The sequence below is a fragment of the Calypte anna genome, chromosome 27, assembly GCF_003957555.1.
Source record: "Calypte anna isolate BGI_N300 chromosome 27, bCalAnn1_v1.p, whole genome shotgun sequence".
Classification (NCBI taxonomy): Eukaryota; Metazoa; Chordata; class Aves; order Apodiformes; family Trochilidae; genus Calypte; species Calypte anna.
This window is the reverse complement of record NC_044272.1, coordinates 2,333,560-2,346,150: the sequence shown is the minus strand read 5'-3', so window position 1 is coordinate 2,346,150 and position 12,591 is coordinate 2,333,560. Positions and strand designations below refer to the sequence as shown.

At 49.6% G+C, this 12,591-nt stretch overlaps 1 protein-coding gene across 1 annotated transcript in view; it reads left to right on the top strand.

Annotated features, from left to right (window-relative positions):
• TANC2 (tetratricopeptide repeat, ankyrin repeat and coiled-coil containing 2) overlaps positions 1–10,677 on the top strand; it is a 162,303-nt gene extending 151,626 nt beyond the window's left edge. The window contains exons 22-27 of the mRNA XM_030466043.1: positions 94–226; positions 857–886; positions 1,802–1,893; positions 3,411–3,557; positions 5,195–5,295; positions 6,311–10,677. Coding sequence (XP_030321903.1) covers positions 94–226; positions 857–886; positions 1,802–1,893; positions 3,411–3,557; positions 5,195–5,295; positions 6,311–8,285 — 2,478 coding nt within the window. The 3' untranslated portion in view covers positions 8,286–10,677. The remainder of the gene's footprint in view (positions 1–93; positions 227–856; positions 887–1,801; positions 1,894–3,410; positions 3,558–5,194; positions 5,296–6,310) is intronic.
• The last annotated feature ends 1,914 nt before the right edge of the window (positions 10,678–12,591 follow it).

Below are 12,591 nucleotides of genomic sequence, written 5' to 3'. Positions count from 1 at the left end.
GCTTTAGCCCAAGCAGTGTGCAGAACGACATCACCAGCAGCACGAAAAACTCTTGCCCAGGAGCAGAACTGACTTTTGGGTTTCTCGTTGCAGGTTCAGTTTCTGGTAGACCATGGGGCCATGATTGAACACGTGGACTACAGCGGGATGCGTCCCCTCGACCGGGCAGTGGGGTGCCGCAACACCTCCGTCGTTGTCACCCTCCTGAAGAAAGGAGCCAAGATAGGTAGGGACGAGGGGACAATCCACCACTGCTCTGTGCTCAGGCTGGACTCCAAGCAGCTGGGCTGGCTTCCTAGAAATTATAACCATATTGCAGAGGGAGCCTCAGCCCCAGCAGCTGCTGGGTACTCCGAAAGCAGCCAGCGAGTCACTGCTGCCTTGTTCTCTTTGATAAAAAAAATGGGGAAATTTGGATTTTTTGGATGATTTTTCAATTACTTTTTTTTTTATTATTACTATTTTTTTTTTTCGTATTACTTAGCAAAGTTAATCAATAAACAACTGTTTCTTTGGCAAGGTCTTTCCTCTGGTAATGCTTTTTCTATCTTTACTAGTCTTGAGTCGACAAACGTACTCTGTCCGTGCCTTGCTGTGAGCTGCCGCGTTCACTCGCTCTGTGTGTGCTTCCAGACCTTAGTGCTGCCCGCACCGCCGCACAGCCGCTCACCTTACGTTTTCCTGGCAAAGGGGATTTTGCTGGTGCATTGGCTTCCTTGCTGCCTGCCTCTCACAGCTGCTTTTTTTTTTTCCTTTTCTTTGTTTTTTTGTTGTTTTGTTTTGTTTCGTTTTCACCTTCATCCATTTTTTTTCCCCCCTCTCTCCTACAACTTTTTGTTTTCTCCTTTCTTTGAAGGTTGTCAGACGTTACCGAGTCGCCCACGAGGTATATCTCATTGCTGTCAGCATCAGCTTCGATCTGATAGCTTTGTCAGCCTTGCTTTCTCCTGTTTGATTTAGCCTGCATGCATCCCCAACACCTCTAATCTTTTAATTTACCTCACCTTCGAATAGTTTTTTTTAATGACTGTTGCAGAGAATAACTTGAACTCAAAAACTAACAGCCTTCGCCCAAAATGTACTGAATCTACTTATAGAATATGGTTGACTTATTCTTCACCCACACTAATGAGTTGTCCCCAGATTTTTGTCCCCCCCCTTTCCCTCCCAGTATTGTTAGACCTTGAAATCAGGGCTGGGTCTGAGCCCTCCTGTCCCCTGCCCACAGCGGACCCTTCGGCACCAGCAGCACTTAGACACCACCTTTCCCTGATCCTATTTTCCACCTTAATGGATTTTCTGCTCCCTTATTTCTCATCTTGTGAAGCTGGAAATCACAATCCACTTAAAGACAAAGCGCCCATCGACCCTTGAACTGCAGATTTCCTAGAATGCTTCCAGAGATTTTAATTTAGAAATGCATTTATATAACCACTCTCTTAATTTTTTTTTTTTTTTCAACCTGTTTTATTTCTCGACCACTCCGTTTCCCCACCAGCCCAGCTGGTTCCACAATCAGCACTGCCCTCTTGTGGGAATGGCTCCCATCATTTCCCAGCCCCTCCTGGTGGTGATGGTTAGTGGTAGCTTTAAGGACTGCAAAGGAAAACCAGTGCACTGGGGATGACATTCATTTCAGTGCTAGAGGAATTGTCAGCTCACTCATTTGGAGCCTTTGACTATGCCAAGTTGTTCTCTCCAGCAGAAATTCCCACCCCAGGATATATTTTTTCCACCCAGCTTCCTACCACCCCTTGCATTGTATGAGTTTTTTACCCATCATGCATCCTGTACACTACAGGTCCAGCAACATGGGCGATGGCAACCTCCAAACCAGACATCATGATCATCCTGTTGAGCAAGCTGATGGAGGAGGGAGACATGTTTTATAAGGTGAGAAGGGGGTGGGTTTGGAAAAATTGAAGAGATTTGCAAAAATCTGATTTGCAAAAATTCAACAGACCTTGCAGCAGAACTTTGCTTGGGGTTTTGAGTGAGCAGGGCTGCTGCCTTAATCCATGACAAGTAAATCTCCTGCTTGCAGCATTCCTGGGGTTGCAAACTCTTAGGTTTGGTTTGTGGGGTTTGGGAAGGGGCGGGGATGGGGATTGGCTGCCCAAATCTGTAATGAAGCTGAAGCAGAGCCAAGCCTCTCTGCATTCTGGATTGGAGCCAGCACTTCATTTCCTCTGTGGAAACACCAGAACCCAAGTGTTTGAGGTCACTTTGGAGTGCTGATGTCATTGCATCAGATCTGGCACCATTGTCAGTACCTGGTGGGCTCACTGCTGTGGAATGAGGCAACAAGAGATAGCATAGCCCCAGACAACTCCTGGAAGAAAGTTTTTTGCAATGAAAAGAGCTTGTTTAGGACACAGATGTCTCTGTCGTGTTAGCCCATGGAGGACGTTTCACCATTAGAATCAGGGAGTCTTTTATGCTGGGTGTTTATTTGAAGCCCAAAACCTGGAGATTTGCACACACACACACAAAATGTATAAGTACAACAATGATTCACTGTTAGGTTCTAAGGGTGAAGCAGGAAATATGCAAAGCTGGCATTGTAACTGGAGTTATCTGCCAGAGATATGTGATCCAGCTGAGAAACCTGAGTCTGCAAGCTTTTAAAGCTCACTATTCATAGCTGCAGAATTTCTGTCTGGGTCAGCATGGATCCCATGGGTCCTACATCCCATTCTGCCCTCTTTCTTTCACCCTAGTGTCCATGGCTGCACCCCTCCAGGGCACAGATCATCCTGTCCCAAAAATAGGTGTCCAAATTAGCAATGAGTCACCCTTTGAAGATGACTTTTACGTCCTAATATCTATAAAAGGAACCCAGCTGACAGGCTTAGATGTAGACATCTAATTTTTAGACATCTAAAGTCTAGGGAGATAAATCCCAGTCTGTCCAATTTCAGAGCTATACCCGTGCCATAAGGTTTATCTTTGCTATTGCAGAGGCCTCTCTGAGCCCTGGAAGCTCCACCCAAGCTCCCTCACTGTGTGTTCTTTACCCTCCCTGGTGTTTATTGAGCTTTTTGTGTAGGGAATTCTCCAGAAATGGGTTAGTGATCACCCAACTGAAAAGACCATCAACCCAGCAGGCAGATGGAGTTGTATTGAGTTATAACACAACTTCTGCTCTTACCCACTGCACTGTGATGGCTCTGCATGAAGTGGGAGAGCTCAGCTTGCACAAGACATCTGCATTTCCAGCCCAAATGCTCCCTTGATCAAATGTTCTGGCTTTTGTTTCTAGAAAGGAACTGACTAGTGAAGTTGTGTTGCCTTCACCATCCCAAACGTTCGTGGGGCTGGTGAGTGAGTGAGTGAGTGAGTGAGTGAGTGAGTGAGTTCTCTGCAGTCAACCCAAGGGTGTGTTTTGACATGTTTGTTCCTTCTACCAGAAAGGTAAAGTGAAAGAGGCTGCCCAGCGCTACCAGTATGCTCTGAAAAAATTCCCCAGGGAAGGGTTTGGAGAAGACCTGAAAACTTTCCGGGAGCTGAAGGTCTCTCTCCTCCTCAACCTCTCCCGATGTCGAAGGAAAATGAATGTAAGTCTCCCCCCTTCCATGGTCTTAAGTGCAAGCTGCCAACTTTCTGCCCCTGCACAGAGGAGTCCATCCTGTAACCATGCTTTCACCTCTGAGATCTCTCTTCTGCCTAACATGGTTGTCCTTCACAGAGCTCTGACATTTTATGATTCCAAAGAAGTAATGATATAATATTCCTTCCTGATGATTAAAAATTCATTGCTGTGTTTATAGCTTTTTGAATTTTTTATTGCTCCCTGTTTGATGATGATGTGAGTTGGGGGTGGAGGCACTTTCCAGATTTCTAGGGCAGTGGTGAGGGAGGAGCCAGGAGATGTGCTCCTTTGAATGCTAATTAATTTGAAATAAAAGAGCATATGCTCAGGGGGCTAACACTTCCCCAGGGCAGTGACTCATCCAGAAACACCCCCACATACTCCCTCTCCTCCCAGATCACTGTCACTCTTCCTGCTCCAGTCCAGCAGCAATGCCACCTCCCCTTTGCTCTGCAGTCTGGGACTTCCACCTCTGCCACTGAAATTCCTCAGAAAACTTGACAAGTGAGATCTCCACAAAGGCCATGAAAGGATTCTTGTGACACCTTCATTTCTGTAAACTGTGAGAAAGGTGGAAAGCCAGGGAAGGAAAATCTTCAGGCTGGTGATCAAGTAGCACAGTTTGTAGAGAAAGTGTGAACCTCCTCTTTAAACAAGCCAGCCCCCAACTAACCCTGAGCTTTAAGGACAAGATTTTTGGCTTAGTGTTAACAGGAGAATTCCAGGTTTTGTGATAAAAAATTTCAGCAGGTTGTAATTGCTCCTGCAGTTTTTGCACCTAGAAATGAGACCACAGAGGTCCCTACCTCTTGACTGCTTTCCCAGTCTAGTCCTTTAGACAGAATCTCTTCAGTAACTGCTACTGAAGGTACAGACAAATGTATTCACTCCCCCAGGCAGGGTATCCTCATAGCAAGCAGCAGTGTGGAGACCTTAAAGGAGATTAAACCCATCCTGTATTTTGCTAAGGTCCAACCTTACCTGCTCAGCCCTGTCCAGGGCACCATCATGTGCTCATAAGCTTCATTTCTAAATATTGGAGTTCGGTTATTGAGGTTTTGGACAGATCAGGAATACTTTGGTGCTTCCTCCCAGAGCTGCTCAGGTATTGTGTCATCTCTTCCTTCATGTTCAGTTTTATTCAGCCCCTCTGAAGTCTGTCAGTGTGTTGCAGAGTGGGAAGCAGAGGGCGTGGGAAAGGTTTCCTATTGCTTTCAATGGCAGGAAAAAAATCCTTTATGAGATTACATTCCAGCCTCTGCAAAACCAGATGTTTCCTCAAGACTGTAGATTGTTGGACAGGGATTGCATGCACTTGTTGTGGGGACAATCAGTGAGAATGGAGCCAGGGGCACAGTGACCTCCATGGGTGCTGACAGCATCTGTTATTATGCCAGGACTTGGAGTCTCTGGACATGCCATTGTGGCTCACTGGCTGTAAATTATATTGAATCCATGTGAAACATTCAGGTAACATCAGGTTTTCCCAATTTTACATGCCAGAAAACCTGTCCATATTATGTTTGTTTTCTTCCCAAGCTGTATACATTTTTATTTCTGTGCCTGTTCAATTACTTATCTACTCACCCATTGTAATGACAGGATTTTGGAATGGCAGAGGAATTTGCTACTAAAGCCCTGGAGCTGAAACCGAAATCTTACGAAGCTTACTATGCAAGAGCAAGGGCCAAACGCAGCAGCAGGTGAGGAGAGAGAAAAGTGTGAGGGGCTGGGGTCCTGCCTGGCCCCCCAGTGTAGGCAGCCACCTGGGAAGAAATGGTAAATCAACATTCACCAACAAGTGACACCCTCCCTCATTTCTGGAGACAGCTGGATGCAAATGTTTTGAGAGGTTCATCTTAGCTGAGCTTTTGTCTCATAAGATGAGAGAATCTCAGACAGGTTTGGATTGGAAGGGACCTAAAGACCATCCAGTCCCACTGTCCAGGAACCAGGAGTCTTTTCCTACCTCCACCTGGTCTTCAATGGCTTGTGCAAAAGCTTCACCTGCTGTTGGGGAGTTTGTTGGTGTCATCATCCCCCCTGAGGTACTGACCATGTTTGAAGAGATGGTTCTGCTCAAAAGCAGGTTGTAACTGACAACCCCCTTCCCAAATCCCCACCTCCCTTTTGCTCTTCACAGCCTGGCCTTTCCCTCACAGAGGCTTCCCAGGCTCTGCTCCTTCCTTCCTTCCCCAGAGCTTTGTCAAATCCAGTGCAAAATTAGAGAGACAGCACTGACGTGGGGGAGCTCCGGACCCAGCCCTGACACTGGGTGATCTTGGCATCAGGCAGGGGTTAAATTTTCACTGAAGGAAGAGCTTGCAGCTCCACTTGTTCACAGCAGTGGAGAACAAGGAGCTCTGCTCTGCTCCTGGCCTTCAATGCTTTGGTGTCCCCTTGGCTAAGGCAGGGACAAAGTGGTTCCAGGAGGAGTAATAATGAGCCAGTACCACACACCACAGAGGACCCAGCTGGGCCAGTCTCGGTTGTGCCATCTTAGAACTGGGTTCCCCTCTTCCCTGGGATGGCTGGCAGTGTTTTCCTTCAGTTTGGATAAAGTAGGTCTGAGAGAGGCACTTAGAGCTGGGGACACGTAGTGATCACACCTTCCTCTGGGACAGGGACAAAGCACTTAGCCCCCAGGAGCCTCCCCAGAACAGCTCTGTTCAAATCCAGAGTAATTTCAGTTCTCATTTCTGTCCCTTTGTCAAGCAGGCAGTTTTCAGCAGCCCTGGAGGACCTGAATGAGGCCATCAAGCTGTGTCCCAACAACCGTGAGATCCAACGGCTGCTGCTGCGGGTGGAGGAGGAGTGCAGGCAGGTGCAGCAGCAGCAGCAGCAGCAACAGCAGCAGCAGCAGCAGCCACCGCCGCCGCTCCCGGTGGAGCCTGAACCTGAAGCCCAGCATGAAGAGCTGTATTCTGTGCAAGACATCTTTGAGGAGGAATTCCTTGAGCAAGATGTTGAGAACGTTTCTATTGGCTTGCAGACAGAGTCCAGGCCAAACCAAGGGCTGCCCATCATCCAGAGCCCACCCCCCTCCCCAGCTCACAGGGACTCGGCCTATATTTCTGGCTCACCTCTTGGCTCTCATCAGGTCTTTGATTTCAGGTCCAATAGCTCCGTGGGTTCACCAACCAGGCAAGGGTATCAGTCCACGTCTCCTGCTCTGTCTCCGACGCACCAGAACTCGCATTACAGACCCAGTCCTCCCCACACCTCCCCTGCTCACCAGGGCTCCTCTTACCGCTTCAGCCCGCCTCCAGTCGGAAGCCAAGGGAAGGAATATCAAAGCCCACCACCTTCTCCTCTCCGTAGAGGTCCTCAGTATCGTGCCAGCCCCCCAGCAGAAAGCATGAGCATTTACAGGTCCCAGTCCGGTTCCCCGGTTCGTTATCAGCAAGAACCTAGTGGAGTCAGCCAGCTCCCTGGTAGACCAAAGTCTCCGTTGTCCAAGATGACACAGAGGTCTTTCCAGATGCCCCAGCTCCCCGTGGCTGTCCCACAGCAGGGGCTGAGGCTGCAGCCAGCCAAGGCCCAGATCGTGAGGAGCAACCAGCCAAGCTCTGCCGTCCATTCCAGTACTGTAATCCCAACTGGTGCTTACAGCCAGGTTGCCCACTCCATGGCCACCAAGTACCAGTCGGCTTCAGGGGAAATGGGGGTCAGCCAGAGCAGGTTGGTCTACCAGGGCTCCATCGGGGGCATCGTGGGGGACAGCAGGCCAGTGCAGCACGTTCAGGCGAGCCTCAGCGCGGGAGCCATCTGTCAGCATGGAGGGCTGGCTAAAGAAGACCTTCCTCAGAGGCCGTCCTCGGCCTACCGGGGGGGTATGAGGTACAGCCAGACCCCCCAGATCGGGCGCAGTCAATCCGCTTCCTACTACCCCGTCTGTCACTCAAAGCTTGACCTGGAACGTTCGTCCGTTCCCGCCAGCCAGCTGGGCTCTCCAGACGTCTCTCACCTCATCCGAAGGCCCATCACGGTTAATCCCAGCGAAATCAAACCTCACCCCCCGACTCCCCGGCCTCTGCTCCATTCGCAGAGCGTTGGCCTCCGCTTCTCTCCCTCCAGCAATAGCATCTCCTCCACCTCCAACCTGACTCCCAATTTCCGCCCCTCCGCTTCGATCCAGCAAATGGAGATTCCTCTCAAGCCAGCTTACGACCGCTCCTGCGATGAACTTTCACCGGTCTCCCCCACGCAGGGGGGTTATCCCAGCGAGCCAGCCCGTTCCCGGACCACCCCCTTCATGGGAATCATAGACAAAACGGCTCGGACTCAGCAGTACCCCCATCTCCATCAGCAGAACCGGACCTGGGCTGTGTCCTCAGTGGACTCTGTCATCAGTCCGACATCTCCTGGCAATCTGCCCCAGCCGGAATCCTTTAGCCCGCCTTCGTCAATCAGCAACATTGCCTTTTATAACAAAACCAACAATGCACAGAATGGCCATTTGCTAGAGGAAGACTATTACAGCCCCCATGGGATGCTGGCCAATGGGTCCCGGGGAGACCTCCTGGAGAGAGTCACCCAAGCCTCCTCATATCCCGACGTCAAGGTGGCAAGGACACTGCCTGTGGCACAGGCCTACCAGGACAACCTCTACAGGCAGCTCTCCAGGGACTCCAGGCAAGGGCAGACATCCCCAATCAAACCAAAGAGACCATTTGTGGAGTCTAATGTGTAAAAGACGCTTGTTGGAGTAAGACCCTCATGTTTTCAGCACACACTTCCAAGCTTGATTTCCATGCATATTATTATTTTTATTTCTCTTTGGTAGCTACATGACCAAGTTTCTCCGGTACTTTGTGTGGTGGTCAGACAACCATGCACGTGCTCCAGCCTTTCCGTTCCCCAGCTGACCGTCAAGCCAACATCAGCCAAGCCAGTACCATTTGCCCAATTCCAGCTCCATTCCCAACCAGGATATCTTAGCACGTGGTGCGGGGTGGTCCAGAAATATCCCCTACGCAGTGGGAGGTAATCAGCTCTTTTTCAAGAGACAGTTTGATTTAAATCAGTTTCTTTATATCTCGATGAGCTCTTACTCAGTTCTGATGGGAATTCCCAGCGGGAGCAGGGCAGGGAGCAGAGGAGCTTTGCCCAAGGCTGCATCAGCAGCTCCCCGGGCCAACTGGGTCTGTTGGCTCTTTGCCCCAAGGAGCAAATCCTCTGCAGCAAGTGAGAGCACGAGGTGTTTCCATACCAAGTAGCCTATGCACAACAACAACCACCCCCATCCTGCTCCGTCGGGTTTAGAGCAGTTTAATCCCAATTGGATTCCAGCGGGATTCAATCGTATTGCTGGCCAGGAGGGGTGGGGATCACTCTGGGCTTTGCTCCTTCCCATGCTGCCTACCAGCTGCCCTGACCCTGATGTGCTCTGGGGCATTTTGCAAGCTTTGGGAAATTCAAGTTGCCCTTTTGTAGGTGTCTTAATCAGCCGAGGAGATTGGCCAGAAACCTCTCACGTGTGGACTGAGATTGCAACAAGTTCTGCTTCACACTTGCGGTTAGCAGGGGACCACACCTCACACTCACCACCCCGTTGTCACCGTTTTGTGTTGGGGGTTTCATACTGGGGGGGTTGTTTGGTTGGTTTTTTTGTTTGTTTTGGTTTTTTACTTGCAAGGTAATCATAGAATGGTTTGGATTGGAAGGCACCTTGAAGATCACCCAGTTCTGACCCCTCTGCATGGGCAGGGACACCTTCCACTAGATCAGGTTGCTCAAGGCCCCATCCAGCCTGGTCTGCAGCACGTCCAGGGAGGGACAAACCACACCTGCTTTGGGCAGCCTGTTCCAGTGTCTCATCACCCTCAGATTAAAGAATTTCTTCCTTATGTCTAACCTAAATCTCCTCTCTTCAAGTTTTAAACAGTCCCCCCCTTGTGCTCTCCCTCCACACCCATGTCAAAAGCCCTACCCCAGCTTTCTTGCAGCCCCTGCAGATACTGGAAGGTTGCTATAAGGTCATCTCAGAGTCTCCTCTTTTCCAGGCTGAACAACCCCAACTTCCTCAGCCTCACTTACACCAACTCCTGGGAGCATTTTCAGTGCCGAGCAAGAGGAGCGGTGCCTCATGGTGTCAACAAAGGGCTGTGCCAACCCATGGCACCCCTCTTGAACCAAATCATGGGGGCCAACCTCCACTGGAACCACATCCTCAGTGTGACAGCAGCTACACCCCTTGACACCAGATCAGGATTTGGCCTTTTAGCAAACCCTGGCTTCGATGGGGCTTTCGTCCTTTTGGCTTTTACTCCCTGTGTGGGGATCACATCTCATTGCTGTCTCATTGCCTCGTTTACTTGGAGCAAGCTGGGATATGCACACCTTGGGGATGATGGAGCCTTGTGTCTCATAGACACTCTGAGAGTGTTCAGGGAGGTGTTTCCTCCAAGGGGTTTGGTGATTTTTGTGCTCTTTTCAGCTATTTGCCAAGCCAGTGTTTGGATTGAGGTTTGCCTTTTCTTTCCCGAGGTGCCCTCCAGTGCTTTATTCTTTGCTTTATTGTCTGTGAAGTGGGGGGTGACTGGGGGACCCCTCAGCAGGGTGAGTTCCCCCTGGCCATGGGAACACTCTGGCTCCATGCACCATTTTTCTCCATGCAAAGGGTGTATGATAGGTTTGGGGTTTTTTCCTTCCTCTCTTCTGGCATGTTCTGCTTTGTAAGGAATAACCCATTTCTGCTCCTCCACATCCACCTCAAGCTAGGACATGCAAATCTTTAGGGCTGGAGCAGCACCCGTGGCTTTTTTCAACACCTCCCATCCTCCAGCTTTCTAATAGAGTGAGTGGCTTTCTACCTTTTATTTCTTCTTTGCTTTGAAAGGGAAAAGTAACCAAATTCAGCCCTGTCCTTGTTTTGGGATCCAGGAGCCAGTTCTCTCTCCTCTCTCCATGGGATGGTCCCAGAGCAGCAGTGCAAGGACTGCCCCTGGTTTGCTTTCACCACTCACTGCCCCGTGCTCCCAGTCCACATCATCCCTCACAGCACTTCTGTGTCTAATTTTTGGGTCTATGAAGATGTTTTAAGGGAAAAAGAAAACAGTTCAAGCTTTTAACACAACCACTGAGCTGAAGGAAGGCTGAAATACTGTGACCTTCAGGGTGTTTTGGGTTTTTTTCTGGTTTTTTTTTTTTTTTCACAAAGCCAAGTGTTACATTTTTCACAGGAGTCTTGCACTAATGGTTTTCCATCTGTTCTCTTTGTAAATGGGTGCACTTTACTGTTTGGATTTGTTACTATGATAAATACTGGATATTTAAGTGTGAGCAGTGTCTTCATTAGAAACTAGGGAAACAACTCTTGTCTCTTAGTGTATTTTTCAAGAAAAGAAAAAAGAAACAAAGCAATGAATCATAACATTTATAGCACAAGAACTGACTCTTGTATATAAGCATCAACAGATGGAGCAATTTTTAAACACAGAATTCTTTGCAGTGGTTTTAAAGCACTTCCCCAGCAATTCTCTTTGGGACAGTAAAGGCAGGATGGCTGCTGTTGTCCCTGGGTGGGTAAGGAGCACACCTTTCTTTACAAAGTCCCCCGTGTCCTCAAAGGCATGATTTGGATTTGGTGTGGACAAAAAGCAGAGGCTCTCTCGTGTCAGGCTGTCGTGCATGGCCCTCTTGGGAAGCACCTGGCCTCCCTCTGTCCTATCATCTTAGATCTTGATCTGACAAGGCCAGACACAGAGTTTCAGACAGGGTGTTGTGTTGTTCGTGCTGCCTGTTTAATTACTCTTTTTGTAATTAAGTTGTGGGGCTGTGCTGCCAGCCAGTGCCTGCATCCCCTCCCCTGCTGAGCCCCCCATCTTCTGAGCGAGTCGGGTTCTTGGGGGCACTGAGTGAACCAGGTTCTTGATGACATGGAAACATCCAGCTTTGGTTCTTGGGGTATGTTGGATGGGTGATGCTGAAGCTGAACCCTGTGTTGAACCATCTTTGCCATCTGGTGTCTCCTCCTCTGCCCAAAGCCACTCCAAGAGTTGGCTGTGCCCCCACGTCCCTCTGGGTGGATTCACCAGCTCTTGCTTTGTCTCCCAGGCTGGGAGGATGCTTTTGGCCCAGGGGAGGGAACCCCATCCTGGCAGGGGCCTATGCAGGGGTCCCCACCACTGGGGCAGCATTGGAGGGCCTTGGAAATAATCATTATTTGGCATCTGGACTGCTCAGGAGAGGGTTTCACAAACAGATCCCTTGGAGATCCATCCCCAAAGGCGAAGGCACAGCCTGAGCCGCCTCCTCTGCGTCACTGCCTGGGCGGGTGCAGGTGTGTGTGTTCATCTCTCTGTCTGTCTGTCCATCTGGCTTTGGTGCCCACAGATGGTTCTATCCAAGCACTGAACTATTTGGGTTGGGTTTTATGTTGTTTTTTTGGGTTTTTTTTTTTGCTTTGGTTGGTTGGTTTTTTCCTTTAACCTGGCTGTGAAGAAAACAAGAAAACACTTGGCTGGTGTGAACATCCCTGTGCATGCATGACAGCCTCAGCCACACGGGGATTAGGTCCAGAACCAGGGTGGCCACCCAATTTGGAGCCACCCAGTCCCCAAATCCAGGGGTTGCCATGTGGTCCAGGGTTCCCCAGGAGAAGTCTAGCTCCAACCCAAGTGCCAGCTCTGCCTTATCTAGAGAACAGCAAAGCCGGCGTGCCTGCCCGTCCTCTGCCTTCCTTGCAGAGAGGGTTCTGTGTTGAGCTCTGTGGTTGGGGGTGCTTTGCTTTAGTCTTGGGAATTCAAGAGAACTTTTCCACTGGGATGAACGGTGTTTAACCCAAGGGCTTAGGGGAAGAGCTGGTGGACCCACTGGGACCTCTGCGGATCTCAATGCCTTCACCCCGTGCCGGTTGCTCGACGCCAAGTCTGGCGGGGGTTGCGTTGTTGGACACAAAGCACAAGGGTTGAAAGTTAACCTGCGTTTTTTTCAGATTCTGTGTGAATAATTGCTGGATTTTCATTCAATCAAACTCTTTTTTCTAATACAAACCA